Genomic DNA, 20,799 nt, shown 5'->3' with positions numbered 1-20,799 from the left:
CTGAATGCGGAGACAGTCTGAATGTATAGTTTGTCTAAAGTTAGAACTCCCCTAGCCATTTGTCTGGACCAGTGACGGTGAATATAGTAACGAGGTATAACTTTCAAGTAGGGGTGTGGGGTCAATGTTTAGGGCAGGTTTCGGAGTTGTGAGAGAATATCTTTTTTACGATCTATTGTGTTAGCCTTAGAGTGAAGAGACGCTACCCTTCCCGATAAGCGCTATTCTTGTTTCCATACCAGCATACGGGCTAAAACTTAGTGGAGGGGAGTTCTTACCGTACACAAACTATATTACAGTTTCTCTGAAAGGTTGGCGAAGTGATGACTATCGAGTCGTAGCTTAGACAGTCTTTTCTTCCCCTATCCCTCAGAGGTGTTGAATAACTTTCCATATGGACACAAGACTTGTCCCTCAGAATTTTCGGAGAAAAAGTGAACGCAAGTTTGTGAAGTGGAAGTAAAAAGAATACATTCTAGTCTGTTTTTATTTATTCTCATTTATAAAAACAATTTACGAATGTAATTATATTTCTTTTCAAGTAGATTCCCGACGATTTTAAACTCATCCCGATACTGGGGTCAAACCCCTACTTACACCGCCCTTGGAACACACCAGTTCAAGCAGAAAGCCTTTAAATAATTAAGTACACCAAACGAAAAAATTAAGTGATAAATTCCTTTATTTTAAAAAACATGCTAAAATATATACAACACTAAAAAGCAGAAATTTAAAAGCTATAAAAGTAGAAATACTATCGATTATAGACAACTCTGTACCATAAAACTATGTACGCAACTATTCTAAAAGCGAAGAAAAAGCCCCATAATGCAGCATAGTCTACATAGAGGCTGCCTTTAAGCATATCCATTTCTTTTAAAAAGTCCAACGGCTCTTGGAAAGGGCAAAATATTTTGTCGCAGAACAGCTCTGGTCGACCCATGGAATAAATTCCAAGTAAAACACTTTGATAACTATAACGGATGTAAGATAGGTATGACAGCCATTGAAGATAAGGTGGGATGGTTTCCAAACTTATAAAAAAGCCACTGAAGAGAAGAATTGGGATTGTGAACACTGGAGCGAGGAAGACTGCATTCTAAAAAGGAAATTAGAATCAAGCTTATGAAATCATTCAATTCTACAACACTAAATTAGCTGGAATAATTTTATTCTGTTCAGATGACACTAGATTTCGTTAACATTTAATTTAGTAGACACTGAATTTCATAAAAGAGAAGTTCTTAACTTTAAACTAGTTAGAAACAGATTTGGGGTGAAATAACTAGATGTGTTCAAAATTTAAAGTATGTTTTCATTTAAATATGTCAAAAGAAAAACTAAATTTAGATTTAAATTACACAATTTAAACTATTTAAAAAAAATTTACCAATATGTACCTTATTACCCAACTGAAAACTACATTCACTTCAGAAATAGATAGGTGCTTTATTTACGTCGCACTAGAGATGCACAATGGGCTATTGGTGACGTTCTGGGAAACATCTGAGGATGAGCCGAAGACGTGGCATCTCAATTTTGATAATCTTCAGAAAGGATAGCTCACCCGCTTTGGTAGCCCGACGACCTGCGCGAATTCTAACACTTAACAGTTTAACGAGAACCGATACTGCCCACCCTTGTTCCCTACGCAGCCTGATCAAAGTGCCGCTTACTGATAGCAGCCTGAGCTACTTTACTTCAGTAGTGTCTATACGATCAGTCCACTGAGGAACCACTTAAGAAATAATTGTTTCTAGCGCATTAAAAATAAGTTTCCATTTTCAAGACTTACCAGACGTGAATGTAAAACAAATTATTCAAAAACGCGTAGTTGCCAATAAAAAACGAAGGTGAGAAACAAAACGACGTGAGCAGAGAGAAACTAACAGAAAAATCATTGGCAGATCTGGGTATGCAGAGCCAGGGAGGGACTAATGTGGTTAAGGGATTATTCAAATTAATAAAACAAGAGTGGTTCCAATGAACCGGGCTCTAATCCCAGCAATGGCTGATGGTTACGAATTCCACTCCCGGCTCACACGGACCAGTGCTGACTTAAAATATCCTCAGTGGTAGACGGATCATGGGTTAGAGTCCCCTTGCAGTGAGGCTAACCGTGGAAGATTTTCCCACCAAATAAGGCAAATGTGGGCTAGTCCCAACAAAAAGTCCTCCACGAAGACAAATTTCTCCCAATGCTTGATCCAAGAGTTCTCTGGTCTTCTGGATTAGGCTCAAAATTAACAAGGCTACGGAGTTGAACATTGGTGGTCAAACTAAAAATTGGGTCGGTTGTTCAACAACGGTTATAAAATAAAATGAATGAAAGACTAGGGCACAGATTTGATTTTTCTTCTGTTTCATTTTTTTTCTTTGTTACTGTGGTTTCAAGTTTTGGTTCTCACTTTTATTTTGCCATTTTTCGTTTGCAAATTTACGTTTTTACTTCAAATCATTTTTGTGTTCCATTCAAGTCTGTCAAGTTTTGAAAAATAGGAGTTAAATTTTTATGAGCTTGAAACATGCGACTGTTATTTCTCGTATATTTCGCAAGAGAATGAAGTTTTTTAATCTAGTATTTATTTTGCCGCTTCAGTTTCTTTGGATTATTTAATGTAACTTTAGTTTCTAAACATTTCTGGAAGACATTAGACCCAGTTTACCATGTTACACATCATTTTATCAAATAAAGATTTGTCAAATATCAAGTTACTGTGAAAACTAATTTTATTTCCCCTCGTATAGCGACATAATTTTAATGAAAAATTGAAAAAATGTTCGAATCAAGTAACCTTTTGTACTGCGATTGTTTGGCCAAGATTTGAAGAAACCCGCTATAAAATATTCCTCATTACACAAAGGTTGCTAAAAACTAAATTTAACTTTTTAATTACATGAAAAGATAAGTTTACTATGATTTTTGAAAATTATAACATTCTGAGTTTACTTTCTTCTAAGCTATATATTTTTAAGTAGAATTTACATTAAATCTTCAGTCTGTGGGGATATACTTTAAGTGTCATAAATTTTGCACATGTTTCGTTTAAAATGCAGTTTTATATACAAAAAATTTGTAACACGAAAATGTTCGACCAGAAAGATTAGTTTTAAGACTTGCTCAATTTTGTAAAATTTCAAAAGCTTTAAATTAAAACTTTGAAGCAAAAATAGTTACATAGAATCAAAATTAAACAGTCAAATTTTAAAATATTTTCTGCAGAATTTAATTTGTGGTTTTCTCAGTAACATGCAACTTTATGCATTAGTTTGATTTAATAGGATTTTAAACACAAAAAATTTCTAACGATGCAAATTTTAAAGACTTCAAATTAGTTCTTAGCTTCTGCACTATTAGCTGTTGCATCTACGTTAAATTCATGTTCATTTTTCTTTGATGCGATGAAATTTACAGTATTGCATACATAATAGAAGATTGCTTATAACATTTGGCAGATTAGTTACACTCGGGATCAGATTAGTTTAAGTATTTAGGCCTAATGCAAGATATAGGTAGAATTGTGGACATAACCTGCATAGTTTACACTAGTTTCTTTTCTGAATTTAATTTTGCCAAGTTATGTGGTAGATCGGTGGTTAAGGAAACGTTGAATGTTCCTAAAGGAAGCACAATTAAAATTTAGGATTTCAAAAATCATTCTAATCTAGCTTTCAACTTTTAACATATGCTATTAAAGTAATTTTGGATGTACATTTTACTTGAAGGCTATGAAACAAATTTCAGACACTGAAGTGTCCTTTAAGAGTTTCGGATATTAGATAACGATATAAAGCTTTGTTTTTCTGGGCATTCATAGAAATCTTTAATAGAACTGTCACCTATTTATGGCACTAAAATATCAATAGCAGGGAATACGAGTAAATCTACGATTCAACGTAGAATTTCTTGGAACTTTAAACAATTTGTGATACATAAGAAATACTTACTTGCACACTAGTACAGGCTCCAATTATAAAGCCTACTGATTGAGCAACTAACGAGATCATAATTGATGACAAAAGGAATAAGCCGAACCGTAGCATGCTATTTGGTTGAGAAGTCATCCAATAAACTATACTCCCATAAATAATCGGAAACAGGAACTGTAAAAGCCAAAAATAAGATTGTTTTAAAAATTTAATCCTAATCAAAAAACTTAGTGTATACATATCTACCACTACAAAAATACAATTCCCTAGTATATAAGACATGTTAACTCGATTTCATGTTGGGGTATCTTTCATAGACGAAGGTTGACATTGTCGATATCTACTACACCCACAACTTATTTAATAGCACGCTTTGAGCTCTTAAAGGTCTAATTTTAACACTAAAAATTTTAGATATTCAAATTGAAAACAAAGGTTTAATTACTAAAAACTAAGAGGAATTAATTAGCTTATTCCTCGTTTTAAAGAAAGATTGCATGAAAAAGTGCTTAAAGTACATAAAGACTAATCATATCCTCGTTAAAACTAGTGAAATTGTTTTATACCTTACAATTGGTATGGAATTGCCGCAATTTTAGATTCTTTCAGCAAACATAATTGCCGAATAATATACTTAAAATTAAAAGGATTGTACACCATACATTTGTACTTAAAAATATCTGGACAAAGTTAACTTAATGGGGATACAAGCTATTGAAAAATTGTTTAAAATTTCTGATTTAGTTTCTTACAATTAAGAAAAATTTCTCAAAACTTTATTGTATAGGGTATTAAGCTTTAACAGAAGCATAGTATCAAGTTGCAATGACAAAAGATCCCCAGAAAAGGTAATCTTGCTTCAATTTAATGTTGTTAAAAATCTGAGTTTGATTTTTGTATTTTTAGACAACAAAATCAGTCTAGTTATAAAATCTAGTTAACTGTAGTCATTGCTTACATTCAAAACTATACAAAGTGAAACTATACATTTCAGTTTTTCGGAATTTACGATTGCATGTCTAGTTTAAGGACACGAATTTTTGCATGTTTTATCAAACTAGGGTGGCAATAACGAAGAAAATTTAAAAATTGTAGAGAAATATTGCAGAAAGTTCTGCGATTAACATTTACCAAAATATATTTGCAAAATAAAACATTATCTAGATGTTAAAACTAACGAAATATATTCCCGAAATTGAGGTTGATATAAATTCTTTTAATTACTTCTTCAAGAGAAGTGTCGCACCTTGAAATTTTTCAGATTGGTGTCACCCCGCTTACGTATGGTCAGTAAGCTGTTAAAACGAAAGCATTTATTGGATCTCAAGGTCTTGAGAATTGTTAAGCTAAATACAAAACATTTGCACCGCTGCATTTCTTTAAAACAGGTAAGTCTTCATATAGAAATTTTTATAAATCTAGAAGCAATACCAAATTGAGTCTAGACATCGGCCTAGTTTACATTCAATGCGTAAATTATGGAATAGTCAAAAGTACGTACTTGGAACGGAATTTCTGCTACAGTTTTTGCCATGTAATATATCTTTGTACTGTACCAACTGTTCAGATGTTCTCTAGCAAATATTGTTTTTTCCATGGGAACTAAAGAAAAGATTACATTTAGACTAGGAAATAAAAACGAAAGTTGAAATATAAAGACTACAAATACTCACATGTTAATACTGTTGGCATCATGGCAGTAAAGATTAAGAAGAGTAATGAAAAGAATAAGAAACCGGAATTGTTGAAAATTTTACTAGCATCATCTCCTATTCCATAATAAAGCATTCCAAGTAGTATTCCGACAACTACGTGAGCAAAGAAACGCAACTGTGTTGCCATCTGGAAAATCATTGGGATTACAATTAATATCAAATAAGTTTTAATAAAAAGTATCTGGTATTAATCGAGATACAAATTCTCAAACAAATCAGTTAGGAAACTAATTAGACAGTGCATATTTTGATACTAGTCAAGTCCCGGATGGTAATTTACAAACCAGCAGCCTTTAACGACGGTTTCCCTTTAACTGTAGTTGGTCCTAAATACAAATTTTTATTTCTTTCAGAATTTGTTACCTGAACTAAAAGGAAATTATTTTTTACATAAAGGAATGACAAGCAGCAGTGGGTTTTTAAAGGCTGCTGGATTGGAAAATAGCGTTCCGTATGCTATTGTTCAGCGCAATTAAGCAACTTTTTATTTGAACTGTGAATTAGTATTCTGTAAAAATTAAAATTTTATAAATGAAATTTTGGATCAAATTATCGCAGTTAAACTAATTCTAAGGCATCCTGGCTTAAACATAATGCTGTAGAACCGCAGATTACAAAAATGACGCCAATTTTAATGATAAAAATTTAGAATATATTCAGTAGTTCTCAGATTGTAATAAATTTGATTCAAGGCAGATTGCTTAATTTACCAGAAATTAAACATTTTAAAAATGCTAGTTTACTTTCAAATGAAGGTAAAACTAAATTTAAAATCAAATTACGAATTTCACATTTAAGGCAAATTTCAAATTACGTATCAAAAGTTTAGTTTCAAAAATTTATTTTTTGCATGTACAGTTTAATTTTGGGCATTATTTAAAAAATTTGTATCACACTATAGCAAAAAGGAATTTGCTTACTGGCTCACGAAGGGTGCAAATCAAGGACCTGTATGTTAACACTTTAAATTGATTCCAGGAACTCGTAGCATATCCACTATATCCTTTCTCCAGGTCATTCTCCTGGAATTTAGAGTTTTAAGTAGAAATAAAAAAGGTAAAAATAAGCAGTTTAGAAATTCATTTTGAAATAAATTTGCTAGACTTAAGAAAAGCAATAAAAGAAATTTTACTTCATCATTTCCAAACTAGTTAAGATAAATCGTACAAATCTAAGTTTCAAATCAGTCTGCTGCTCGAAACCAAATAAAACCTAGTTTACTATTAATCAAGTAGTAATTCACCACGAAGCCTAAATTTTAAGGCCGTTTAACTAAGATATTTAATTTATAGTATGGTTTAAGGACAAGGTCCGAAAAGGACAACGGCACCAAGCACTTTTAAAACAGTTCAGCACGTGCATGCGTATTTTGTTCATAAAATACATAGATAAAATGGTGCTGATTAATAAAACAGAATAGGTAAAAATGTACTCACGATCATATAAATTGCATATAACTCTTCTATGGTATTTACAACTTAAAATACCAATAGCACGCAGAGAAGTTAAGATGACTGATTTTATCCAACAAGCATATAAAAAGAGCTACTAAAAACTAAAGATTTAAAATAAGGGAAACTTAAAATATGAATAGAAAATAAAACATTAGAAGTAGGGTCTTGGGAAGGAGGGCCCCCGAACAGAAAATGAAGGTTAATCAGTGGAGCAGGACTTTCGTAAACTTAGGAGCTTGACATCTGTACTGAACAAGCGCAACACAGGCCAAGGCCTTAAAACTAAATTGCATACTTTCAATTCTGCGTTATCTTGGAGCTACGAATGTTGCCACAAATTCGCAACTTGCGTAAGAATTTTTTATATCTGGAAACTACAGGGATTGGAATTGTTAAGGGATTGGTGCAGACCGTGCTGTAGAGTCGGCAAGATTGTATCTTTTATGAAACTAACACTACTTTCAATTTAATAAAACTATATTAAAACCATTCTTGAAGAGTCTTCAAATGATTTATGAATGTAAAAATTTACTAGTTTTGTTACCCATGTCTTTGCTGTTTCAGAGTGACTGAAAAGAGAAATTTCCGCTCCAAATGTGAAAGAATCTAAGATACCTAAATAACCAAACTAGACAAGGGCTTTTAGTCTAACCAGTTAACTATTTTAAGGGTATATTTAACGCCAGCATTTCTGATCAGAGTCAACAATGCAGCGAAGAAGTTTGAAATCACAAGTTCTTTTAAAGCATTGTTTAATTTTATATTAGACCATATTTTGGCAGCCTTAATCACATCCATTCAATCGCAGTCTGAGTACAATTCAATGGAAATTGGTTTAGTCAGACTGCTTATTTTCGTTAGCTATTTTTTTAATTTAATAAGTTTATATATTTTAAGTTTACCGTGAGCAATTGAAAATTTGTCAAATAAGGTGAAGTTAGATTCTCATTGTAGAACGAGACTTAAAAAAGCACATTCAGTATTCTGCAAGTTATATTTTGTAATTCTTATGTAAAAAGTTTGCATTTTAACTTAATTACAGAAGTGAAAAGTAATCATTTAAAATTTAAAGTATTACGAAATCACAATTATAAGCAACAAAACTGGCAAACTATAAGATAGAGTGAATCTTCAATTTCTACCAGAAAATTCCTCGTAATATAGAAATCTCAGTTGGCCCGAATTATCAGAAACTTTCTCCCCGCTGTGAAAAATTTTAATAATTAAGGGATATATCTGGAGGTTAACAGATTTCAAATTAATGGCTGTACTTATTAGCTGTAATATTAACGTGTTCTTTTATTTCAGATATCTTACTCTAAAGTCAGATGTACAAGGAAAGAACTTTGTTTTATGCTTGATATCAAATTTTTATTATTAATTTTAATATTTTTAAACAGAATTTTTCCATTTAAAAGTTAAAAATAGAGTAAAAGGAATGCTCTTGACGATCTTTCGCTGTTTAATTTGAATTTATACATTTCGTTACAACAAATTGGTTCCATAATGAATACTATAATTTGTAATTGGAGTTTTCACATCAATAATCAATGTTTAAAATTTTACAATTTTAATTGTAAGCATATGATCCATACAAATTTTCCTGTAATTGAAAAACATTGGCATTTCTTATAAAGTATCTGACTATTGTATACCATTTTAATTTATGACATTGTAATAGATAAGGTCAAACATTGTGTTTAGACTTAAAAAAAATCAATATATTAGACAGATTCAAAACAATTACTCTAAATGCTTTTTTTTCCAGACTTACTTCATGGTACTCAATTTTGATTGAGATTTAATGTAAAAATTACACGAGAAACAATGCCTCGCGTGGAGATGCGTAGGCTTATAAAACTACAACACATAAAACAAATTACTTTAAAATTTAGTTCTGCAGACTCTGGATTAATTTCCCTCTTGTCAGAGTAAAAATCTGAATTATACTCCATTTGTCTAAATTACAGGTCATTTCAGCTTCTTCTACTCCGTAGTTAATTCTTTCAGAGATTAAAAACGAAATTTCTCAATATTTTAATATCATGTGCCAAAACTTACATTTTTGTACCATAAAGCTGAAAATTAATAGGCAAAGGAATTTCAGAATTTTTAAATACAGCTGAATAATGTTTTTTAAAATGCGCAAAATTAAGCGAATATCAATCAATATTCTACAATGTCTGATTTCTTTCCTCTTAACGAATAGTATAGATATAATAGTACAAATGTGATAATAGACTAAAAGATGTTGGTCCAAGGGTGAGAAAAATTCTAACCAGTAAAATTTGGGCAATGAAGCAACCCTATAGGAAACTTCGAATCGCAAAATAGCCTTCAAAGTAAGACGGAACGGAGGTTAAGTTTACGATTGATTATAATTCTCTGGCGTGATAACAGTATTAAAACTATAAACAATCTTGTTCTAATTTTAGCATTAAATATGACGTAGAGAAATTTACATATTTGGTATTTATTTTTTAAAATTTAAACTTACCGCTAGAAATGAGGGAGCCGTGACGTCATTATCTAGAAGACACAATGTAGAGGCTTGAAGGCCAACCTCAAGCCGGCCATCATAAATACACTCTTCAGCCAGCTTCAGATTGTCCTCGAAAAAATCTTTTGCATCTACTGCATGCTTCAACTTTCCAATCCAGTCGCCATGCTCACCAGATGCTACTTCAGTTGCTGAAGAACAAGATTCATATCAAAGTACATTAAAAATTGCGTAGAACGTTTTTGCAATTTAATGATTAGATAGTGGAATAAAAATTTAAGAAGTTCCAAGCCAAACTAATGAGATCAGAGCTTAACCGCTTCTCTGATTATCCAGAGTTTAACTCTGGTATGTATAGATTACAAATATCCCGAAAAAGCTCTGCAGAATTTGTACGGTTTGTTTTATCACATTTTACTTGACTGGAAGCAAGATTTCAGATTATGAAGATGTTAACAAGACTAATATTTTAACTTTTTTTATTTGCCCGAAATGACTATGGATAGTAAATTAAATGCTTTTTACACATAACTAAAATTTTCAACTTAAAACTGTTGTATTATGTTTCGTTTCAGTTCTTTGTATTTATCAAAATAAAAATGTTTAGTTTTTGAATGTTTGTCGAAAATTGTTAAGGGAAGCTGTTAACTCAGACAACCTATCGAAATTAAATGTAGGGTTTTGTTTTAAATCATTCTGCGTAGCAGCTAAATTACACAGACCCAAGAACTTAGTGTTTGTGGAAAAATATTCCAGTGAAAGTTCTACATAGAGTTTAAATGGCGTGGCCTAAATTAAACAGATTGCCTTATAAATTTTTTTACGGATTTAGCGCCTAAATTCTAGTTACCAGTACAGATTGCAATAGAAAATTCAGTTTTATATTATCCATAATTTTAAAGTTTTCATGTGCCTCTTTTATATCCCTTCCCCTAAAACTATGGAATTACTTTAGGAAGCTCCTTAATTTAAAACTTATGAGTACCAATGTATAAAATTGTTGAGGTTTTATACATTTAATTTTACTTAATCTTAACATCGATCAAAATTTTAAATTTAACTGATCAGTTTTCTAAGTACCTAGCACATGAATTTGCTTTAGTTAGCTCTACTAGGAATTTCTTGGATATCTAAATTTCACAACATTTTATATATAGCGTTAAAAACTTAAAGAGGCAATTTTAGGTTTGCTGACATTTGAAACAGTCACTAAACAATAACTTACTTTTATTTAAACTAATGCATACCTGCCAACTTTTTATCCCTTCCATTATGATTTTTCCCAGTGGTAGTAAAATGGAAATAAAGTTTCAATTGTAAGCAAAAAATACTTTGTAATTGAAAAAGCTTTAGCTGACAACCATGATTGTAATACTTTATATATGTTTGAGTTTTTTTAAGAATAGTGGTGATCAAAATAATTTTAAAATTTTAAAGAATAGTATATATATTACCACTTTACATATAAAAATAACTTTTTGCTCCAAATGCGTAAAAGTTGGTAGGTATGCTACTGTTATGAAACAAATACATACCAAAGTCTGTAGGATTATGATAATGAGGACACTGCAATCCTTGCTCAGCAAGAAAAGGTATCAATTCTTTTGAGCGTCCTCTGTAGATACATTGACCAGATGCTAACATGTAAAGCTGAAATAGAAAATCATTTTATGCGAAAATTGCAGGATTAAATTTTATGATATATTGCATAGGTGCTTACTGTTCCGGTTTTTAAGTCTACCAGTTATTTTGATGATCGAAACTAGCTTTTAAAAATCTGCTCTCGTTTAGGAATTCAGACTTCATTTTTGCACAAAGACAATTTAGTTTTCCACAATTGTTCGTGTGCCCTTTATTCTTTCACTTCAGCCACAAAGATTTTCGAAATCGAGAGCTCTCAAAATAAATGAATGTTAAACGAGATATAAGAATTTACTAAATAAAGTTTTCAAAGAAGTCTTTATTTACTAAGCTCTTTAATTATCTGTACAATTTCCTAGCCGTGAAAATATTCAATAACTAAATATTAGGAGCTATGTGTTCAAAGATTGAGGTTTTCGTAAATACCACGTCTTTGAAACTCTGAATTTTCAAATTACGTTTTAATTCTTAAGGTACACAAAATTGGCGAAATTACCAAATTTTTACATTTGAAAGGTCACCAGTCCCAATTTAAGATAATTAGTTCATATTTTTATTTGGTTTCATTAACTCCGATATACGATTAAAATTTAGACGCCCTATTTAATTGAAAATATTTAATATTGTAGTTTATGTATAGCTATTTAATCTTAAATTAAATTACAAATTTAATTTACATTCGGTATAAAACTCAGAACAGTAAACTTTAAGGTAACAAGGGACTTTCAAATACGCAAAAATTTGCCACGGAATAGATTTTCACTTTATATTCTTGAAATCTAGACATTTGACTGAACATTTAAGAAAATCTCTTTAGTATGAGCAAGACTGAAGAAGTTTTGACCAAGCCCTTTTCACGCCCTGCAATGAAAAAGTAGTAAAAGTCAGTTCTCAAAATTTGACAAATTTACAAATTTCAATCTGTTCCAGCGAGGTGAATTTTCATTCTATTGAACTAAGAATTTGATGCTATATATTTATGAATATTATTAACATTTTGTTGGAAAACTTGAATATATTATTTTTGTACATGATAATTAATAGCGGTATGATGATTTTTCCAAAAATTTCTGTTCTTTCAGTGCTTTTTTTTTATTGTTGTTTCAATAATGAAAAATAAAAAGTACTCCAATTTTTTTATATTACCCAATGTAATATTTCAGAAGAATTTTAATTAACAAAATTTCAGACTAGAGGAATATAAAACATTTGAAATTTAAATTCTTAAATTTTGAAATTTTGTATAAGAATTGTTTTTAACAATAAATCTATACTAAGAATTTTAAACAAATCCCTTGACAATTTCTAAAAAAATTTTGGAAGTCCTTTGTAGTCTTAAAAATAAATTAGGAAATAGACATTACCCTATCGAAGATTTCAAAAACTCTGGCACTAGGTTGATGAATTGTGCAAACAATCGTTCGTCCTTCTTGAGCTAAAGACTTAAGCAATTCAATGCATTGAAGACAGGAAGAACTATCTAGACCACTAGAAAACACCACATTAGATAAGTGCAGTAAGATCTTAAGTTATTTTAAACATAAAATTAAAAGACTGTTCTTTCAGCAGTGTATCATTCAACTACTCTTACGGTTGAGAAAGGATTGGCAAGTATTCTAAAACTACAAATTTCATTTAAACAGGCATAAACTATCAGAGTTAAGGGACGAATTCAGTGCTACGCATAAGGTTAGACAATGTATTAACTCACACTAATTTGCTCTATTTATAACAATGAAATTAGATTTTATATCAACAATGCCTCGAAGTTTAGACCTCGTAGATAAAAATTTTAACACTAGAACAGTTTGATTTCGGACTTGCATAAAACAGTCATTTGGGGTCAATTTGAACCTCTATGTTTCTTCAAAGTAATTTTTTTAAATGATGAATATTGTTAAAAATACAATATGTAAGAGTTTGAGATTAAAATAATTGTTTGCTTTATTTTTATTAATGCTATTACATAATTCAATATTGTATTACTGATTATTCTTTCGCAAAAACGCAAGTAAAACAAAAATAAACAAACGGCATGAATATAAATACTTATTAACACATTTAAAATGTTGATCTCCATCATTAGTTCCAACATTAGGGTAGGAGTACAGTATATCTGCGGGACTTGAAAGTGTAGACAAATTTGTATCATTTTACATAACTAATTAGTTTTATTCTGTGCCTTGCGATGTTAAAAGGCAGGTTTTGTTTTAGAGACTGAATTTTAGCAATTAGGAGCTATCTGATGCGCCAAGTACTAATTCAACAAATTAAAGAATGAATTTATAATGAGTAATTGTGGTATTAAAAGATTCTTCGAAAACAATTAAAGCTTTGAGGACAGCAGCATCAAGCGTTGGAAGGTAAGGCAAAGTACCTGCAACGTTTACCTCTTAGAATAATTCCCTAGTATCTAGTCTGCTAAACTTAAGACGCACTTTGTACTATTGTAGTAAGCAATACTTTACTTCTACTGTTATTGTCTGCAAACACATTCACATGAATATTAGTCAGAATTATGATATTTTATCTTGTTCTCTTATAAGGTATATAGTTTTCATTTTGCAGTGCAAAAAAATGAGTTTCAAGACGAAGTGATTTTAAAATGATGAAATTCTTTTGTTCAAGCGTAGTATTCCTGTAAAGTATTTACGAAAAAGTTCATTTGCAAGTTTTGCCTAGGCAAAATACAGTAATCCCTCTGTTCTTGGAGTCCAGGAATGGTTCCATAATTAGAACACTATACTTTCCCCAGTCTAATTCATTTGCCAGTTTTCCAACTTGTACAAATAAAGATAGCAATCTAAAGCCATTGATTTTTGGATTTTATGTCAGTTGAAATCAAAGTTAGGTGGTTTGAACCTCATTTAATCCTCATTAATTACAAGACAAAAACTGATTCCAACAACACTTTCGGTTCCAAGATTATAAAAATGTAACTTTACAAAGAGCAGACGTAATACTGAAATTCTAATTCAATAGGATCTCAACTGAGCTACTTCTATACAGAATATAAGATACCAATTACAAAAATTGCACGTGGCATTTACATGGGGGAGCCTAATTTTCGTTCTACAATTCATGTTCATAATGTTTGCAGTTACGCAAAATCAAAAACAGGTATAAAATTTTTCAAGTTTTTGGCTGCTTTAGATATTTTCATAATTTTACTAATCAACAGAAACGCATAAAACTTTGATATAGTATATTTAGAAACAAATTAGAAAGTAAAAAATGTCAAAACTTTCAAAAAGGACTATACATCCTCAATAGATATCCCAAAATTCTGTGCATAACAATATTTGCTACCATTGGTGTAATGATACATAATGTCCCAGACGTTAATAAATGGGCAATATGCTGGCCAGTCAGAGGTTTTTATATTCTGATAATTTAAGGATTTGTTCCTTGCGGTGCGAAATTAGGCATAGTTTAAAATTCCCAATGCAGCCTTATTTGAAACACAGCAAATGGGTTATATTCTGATGACTTAGTATAAAACTGAGGTTTAGGGCTTATCCATCTGTACTCATAACCGGTTAGAAACAATGGTCTTACATTAGCTAGATTCCTTCAGGCTAATGCGAGATTTTTTTTATACTCTTCTTTCACGCATTCATTAGACTTGGATTAAGTTCAGATTGAGTTGTTTAGAAGTTTATTAAAAATCAGCCCTATTAGCTCTGATTGAGTCGATTTTAAATATAAGAATACAAAATATGGAAACTAGATTTCTTTCAATCACGAATTTGCTTAAAATTTGAGAAGGATACCAAACTGTTGAAAGAAAAGTATGCCTTGACGAGATAAAAACTAAATAACTTTAACCGTATATACAAAATCTTACCTTGTTGGTTCATCAAGAAATATAAGAGGTGGATTGCTGACTAGTTCTTGAGCTATGCATAATCTTTTTCTCTGGCCTCCGGAAAGTTGACTGGCTTTGTTGTGCTGTCTTTCTATCAGTCCTAAGGATTCCATTGTTTCCTCAACCTGTTTCCGTAAGAAAACCAAAAATTTGTAATAGAACATTTTCAAAAAATAAATAAATCTTTTGCAATCGTTAGATAATCTGGGTATTGAGACATTAGCCTCCCTGCAAACTAAATTATGAGTTTGTCTAACTGCTGTAAAAATAGATAAGTTTAAGAAATAATCAAAACCAGACAGCAGTCACATTAAGATTACAATTTTATAAGCATTTATAAATGCCACATTTAAAAATGAAGTCACCACAATAACGATACTTGATTTTTATATGCTTAGTCTCCAGACTTTAAGATTTCCATCTAAAATATGCTAACTTGAGCAGAATTATAAATTAAAGTTACGAAATTTGATACAAATGTACTTTCAGTTTTAAATGTTTTTCAAAGGATTTATTTTCTGAGCGTTAAGATGTCAGGTAAACTGAACTACGAAAGATAATTTTTTTAGTAAAGTCAGGAGACCCAGGGGAGATTTAAGTAATCGCAAAGTAATATAGTAGAACATATAGTAAGACTTTGTAAATTTAGCTGTCTTAACTATATGTTCGATTTAAACTAAACATTTATGAACCTCTCATTTACTTGAATTTTATTGAAGACATTTTTAAAAAATGATAAAAATTTCTAAAGAATATGTATGATTTCTAATTCTAAAAACAATCTGTTTAATAGTTTCAGCTTATCCAAAATTTCCTGTAACCGACAAAATTTTAGATTTATTCTATTAGGATTCCATTTAAAAGTACGTAAAAATTTTGCTCAATTGATTAAGTATTTTATGGCCGTAAAACACCTGTTCAAACTAGTTTCAAAAAATTTTATTTCCTTTACTAGATATAGAAATATATCAAGGAAAAGTAGACCGAAACTTTCGTAGCATTGCATGGAAGACCATAAATGACTTGTCAAAGAAATAACTTTCATAATCAGACTTATACTAAAATTAAATCGGAGTTAATCTAGCTTATTTTCAAGTCATAAATCTATTAACACATTCATTTGCCAGCCGAGTGCAGGTGGTCATACTTTCTACATTGGAGAGTTATTTTAGCAATCGGCTTAGTTAAAAATTTTACAACAAGTTTACTATAATAATTAATGTTGTCATAAGAAAACAATCCCCAGCAACAATTTTACCTGTTTTTGAAACTAATATTCGGCTATCTAAAATTTCTTAATATATAGGGCCCATATCGGTCTACATACGGCCAATATATAACCTATATTGGCTTAATACTGAATATAAAATATTGGGCAAATCTGACAATTCTATATAATACCGCTATTGGTAGTAAAATATCGGGTGAATCGGAAAATTCTATAGGGCCAATGTTGGAAAAATAAGGGCCCTTTGAACTCTTGAGCCAAGATATCGGCACAAGTTATTTTGGTGCCTGCAAATATAGTTTAATATACCTCTTGCTAACTCTTCATTAACACAAACTGTGTTTGAGAATCTCGCTATATTGCGTGATTGGCGACGAACGTGTGATCAAATTTTTTTTAAAGTATTTATAAAGTCAGATAAAACTCTCGAAGTTTTAGCGACGTGATAAATCTCAAATTATTTCCATGGGAAGGATCTGCATTCAAAGCTAGGAAGGAAAAAGAAATCAAAATAGAACTCTTGTACTATTTGCTTAGAAAATTGCAGTTTAAGATATAATCTTTTAACCAGCATGCTAGAATGGATTTATAACCAGGCTGGAGAGATTCAAGACTATAAAAAGTACCGGTCATTAAATCCGAAAATTCAGGATCTTGCCCTACTGTACTGAAAAATATTTAAGTTGGAAAGGAGTTATATTACCTTTAAACATTAAATCATAAGAAAACTGGTTGGTTTTTCAAATATAAAATTTTGATATTTTATTATAAATATTTTTTTTAAAAAAGACATTTTAAATCATTGAATCTCGTGACGACATAGTTACGGTCGGGTTCTATTTCTAATTTTATTTGAACCAGACAATGTATTCGTTTTTAAAGCTAGACTTCCCAGAACATATTACAGCATTCATTTTCCCAGTATTAGGATTTTAGTTCTCATGGAAGCTCACGATAGGACTCTTCGCATAAAATTAGTTTAACTGAGATTCAAATAGAACTTAAATTCTGAACAAAATGTATCAATTTAGTATAGCCTATCTTGGTGACAGCGGTAATATCTCAAAAGTGGGGGGCGCGGCTCTCTCCATCCCTGTATCTATACATATATCAGTATAAACCGGGTTCGAATTATTTGTACCCACAAAAAAGTTGTAATTTTAACATCGCGATTTGAATTGTTTTTAATTAAAATAAAAATAAGAAATTGTTTACCTGTAAATTATTTCATTTAAGGGCATTTTTAATTCAGTTTCATTATATATTTTTTTTTAATTTGTTCGCTGTGACATTTGAAACCCAAAATTTCTCATCGGTCAGCAATAAGGAAGAATATTTCTTCTGCAAGGGATGATTTGGTAGCAGTTTTTAATCAAGAAAATATTAAAACTAGCTTGAGACAAAAGATTATCTACTTTTACTTTTTTTATATTGGAAAGTTTAATTACAAATACTGAGTGAGAAATTTTTAGTCTCAGAAGGGGCTGTATCTTCATTTATAAAATTTGAGAACCTGAAGTGCCCTCTGTCTCCCGGGTCTGGCCTTAAGTAGAAAATTTACGAGATTTTATAACTAGCAGTGGTCAAAGTAACATTTAATTTGAAAACTAAAGAAAAAATATAAATACATTTTTGTCATTCCGTTGTTAGCTGAACTGCTCTTTACCCAAGATCAGTTTATGAGTGGGTACACTATTAACCAGCCATCGTCTGGATTTAAACCAGAGTCACTTTATTGGTGCTCTATCTAACGGGTATTTTTTAAGAGAACCTGCAGATGCAGTTTAATGGCACAAAAACTACGGTTCACAGTAATAGTACTAACGTAAGCTATTGGTAATTAAGGTCAACATTACAAATTATGGATAACAAGTCTGCCTCAAAAATACGAATAATAAACTATTACCAATTCACTTCAGGTTCGTGAAGCTGAACAAAAGCCCCTGGTAAGACTAGGTAAACAGTAATTACCTTTTCATTTTTATTCTATGAGGTTTCTTAGCCTTATCTTTCGCAAAGAGCCGTGATGGCTCAGGGGATAGAGAGCTTGCCTTCCAATGAGGCTGGTCGATACGAATTCCGCACTGACATAAAATATCCTCAGTGGTAGACGGATCATTGGTTAGTCCCCTTGCAGTTGGGCTAACCGTGTGAGGTTTTCCTCTCCTTATAAAGCAAATGCGGATTAGTTTCATCAAAGTCCCGAACAAAGTAAAAAGTTCTCTCAATACTTGATCCTGGAGTTCCCTTGTCTTCTGGGTAAGGTTCAAAATGACAAGGGTACTGTGTTGAACATAGGTAATCATAAACCTGAAATTTGGCCTGCTGTTCATCGACGATTATGAAAATTAAATCTTACGCCAAAGTCCCCGTTCTAATGAAACTGAATGAATATTTAATAAAGTTGTAGCAAGGGAGAACATTTAGTACCCCTGTAAGAGTTATAATTTAAACAGTTCAAACTTAATTATATCTAGTTCTTAATTCGCAAAAACCTCCGGTCATTTTATAGCTTTTTATGTTGCGCCAATAAAAATAAAAAATACCGATGTATTGCAGGAATTTTTATAGCTGAATTCAAAAATCCACGAGTCTTCTGAAAAATTAAGGTAAACTTCCCTTATTTATTTTTAGTTCAGAAAAAAAAAATTCAGTAAAGAAAAATCTAAAATTTAACCAACGCTTTTGGGAATTTTTTAATTTCAGAAAATTTGATTTAAGTTCACTATAAAAAGATTTAAACTATTAAAATATACATTCGAAAGCCTAAAAAGCTCAAGTTGCATAAATTTAAACCGAAAAGAAATTTATAAAAGATAGATATCGCGAAAACTATTCGCCGTTGAGGTTAATACCCTTAAAGTAGTCAATTTGTATAACTTAAAATTTTACTCAAGGTTACAAAAGTCACAATAATGTCTTTAAGGAAAAACTGATCACGCAACTTTAACGTCACGACAACGCTGAAAAGGAAGAAAAATTCTCACCAATTTCTGTTTATCCTTTTTCGACACACTGGACGGTACTTTTAGACAGGCAGCCAGGTAGATTGACTCCCGGACCGTAAGGTGTGGGAGTACATGATCGTCCTGCATGATGTAACAGGACAGTTTCCTGTAGATACGCATGTCTCGCTCCACACCATTCACTAGGATTTGGCCGGACACTTTCTGACGCCTGCGTAAACAAAGGATGAGGGTCAGGCGTTACACTTCATGGTTAGAACACAAAATGGAACGTTTTCGTCCCACTTTCGCGTAAGAAAGAGTATTTTTTGTTCAGACTTTGGAGTCAATGGCAGGAAAGTATGGAATAACATTTTTTCAAGAGCTCGCAATTACCCTTGTCACGAATGCTTGAAACCTTAATGAGTTTTCTGCTTTGGAACTGGCGTTCCATGACAGTATCTTTTAAGAATTAATTTGTTAAATCTGACTATTAATTGTTAATTCAGATTTGCTAAAACTTATTTAAAAAAAGAAAATTTAGTAGCTGAAATTCTTAATTGTTAAAACATATATTAGTTTTCATGAATACATGCAGCAACTGATTGAATATAACAAATATTGAAGCTGTATACACGGATGCAAGTTTAAATTTACAACTGTGCCGAGCATTTATTGCACCGATCACTTTCAATAGATATCTAAAAGATTTCTAGTAATCTGTAAATTTAGGTATTTTTAAAAGTAATTTAAAGCATTCCTTGAACTCATAAGTTAAGATTGTTTTAAAATTTATACAGCCATAATACTTTAATTGCTTTTTGGGTAAAATTTGTCTCAGATGTTTCTGCTCTCAATTTGCCGATTTATCATTTGAAAGCATTACCTTTCATAAAGGTATTAACCCTTTCGGTCCCAGTGATTCCAATTGGAATCATTACATTTAAGATTTTTATCTGCTTACCTAAAACTCGATTTGATTTGAAATAGGCGGTATTTTAATCTACAAACATTCCTCTAACGAAATATATTTTTATTTTTCACCAATAGATGGAGGCACTACATGTGTTTGTGATTGAAATGATACTTGTTTCAGTTTTGTTCAAATCCATAAAAGTTATTGAAATAAAATATCTTTGAGGCATTTTAAATTAAAGAATATTTTTAAATATTTCATTTTTATTTATTTAAATGTTCATAAATAGTATTTCAACAATTTTTAACAATTTTCATTTTGAAAATTTATTGCTTTTATTTATTGAAAAGCCATGATTCCAAATGGAATCAGTGGGAGTTGAGTACAACTCTATATCACTGTCTAATGCGTTGTTTATTTTGAATTTATATCGTTTTTCTTTGCTCTTTCTTATTACTTTTTCAAGTTTTACTAAGATTTTTGGATAAAAAAGACTTATTTCTTTTTGTTATTATTTTTCCTGATGCCAAAGCAAAAAGCAGAGGCTTTATCTATTGATAAAGCGGTTCATTTGCTTATGAATGGAGACTTGTCTGACATCG

General features: G+C 31.1%; 1 protein-coding gene across 3 annotated transcripts in view; it reads right to left on the bottom strand.

Annotated features, from left to right (window-relative positions):
- Positions 1-664: 664 nt before the first annotated feature.
- The window catches only part of LOC107440965 (ATP-binding cassette subfamily G member 4), a 46,858-nt gene continuing 26,723 nt past the window's right edge, over positions 665-20,799 (bottom strand). For all 3 annotated transcript variants that reach the window (XM_016054066.2, XM_016054067.2, XM_043048403.2), the window contains exons 4-13: positions 19,324-19,513; positions 15,088-15,233; positions 12,605-12,728; positions 11,135-11,249; positions 9,597-9,790; positions 6,566-6,667; positions 5,604-5,772; positions 5,432-5,532; positions 3,949-4,104; positions 665-1,099 (exon numbers count right to left, since the gene is read on the bottom strand). In XM_016054066.2, the coding sequence (XP_015909552.1) occupies positions 755-1,099; positions 3,949-4,104; positions 5,432-5,532; positions 5,604-5,772; positions 6,566-6,667; positions 9,597-9,790; positions 11,135-11,249; positions 12,605-12,728; positions 15,088-15,233; positions 19,324-19,513 (1,642 nt within the window). In that variant the 3' untranslated portion in view covers positions 665-754. The remainder of the gene's footprint in view (positions 1,100-3,948; positions 4,105-5,431; positions 5,533-5,603; positions 5,773-6,565; positions 6,668-9,596; positions 9,791-11,134; positions 11,250-12,604; positions 12,729-15,087; positions 15,234-19,323; positions 19,514-20,799) is intronic.

The sequence above is a fragment of the Parasteatoda tepidariorum genome, chromosome X2 (genome assembly GCF_043381705.1).
Source record: "Parasteatoda tepidariorum isolate YZ-2023 chromosome X2, CAS_Ptep_4.0, whole genome shotgun sequence".
Lineage (NCBI taxonomy): Eukaryota > Metazoa > Arthropoda > Arachnida > Araneae > Theridiidae > Parasteatoda > Parasteatoda tepidariorum.
The sequence above is the reverse complement of the archived record's forward strand: the minus strand, read 5'-3'. Positions and strand labels throughout refer to the sequence as shown.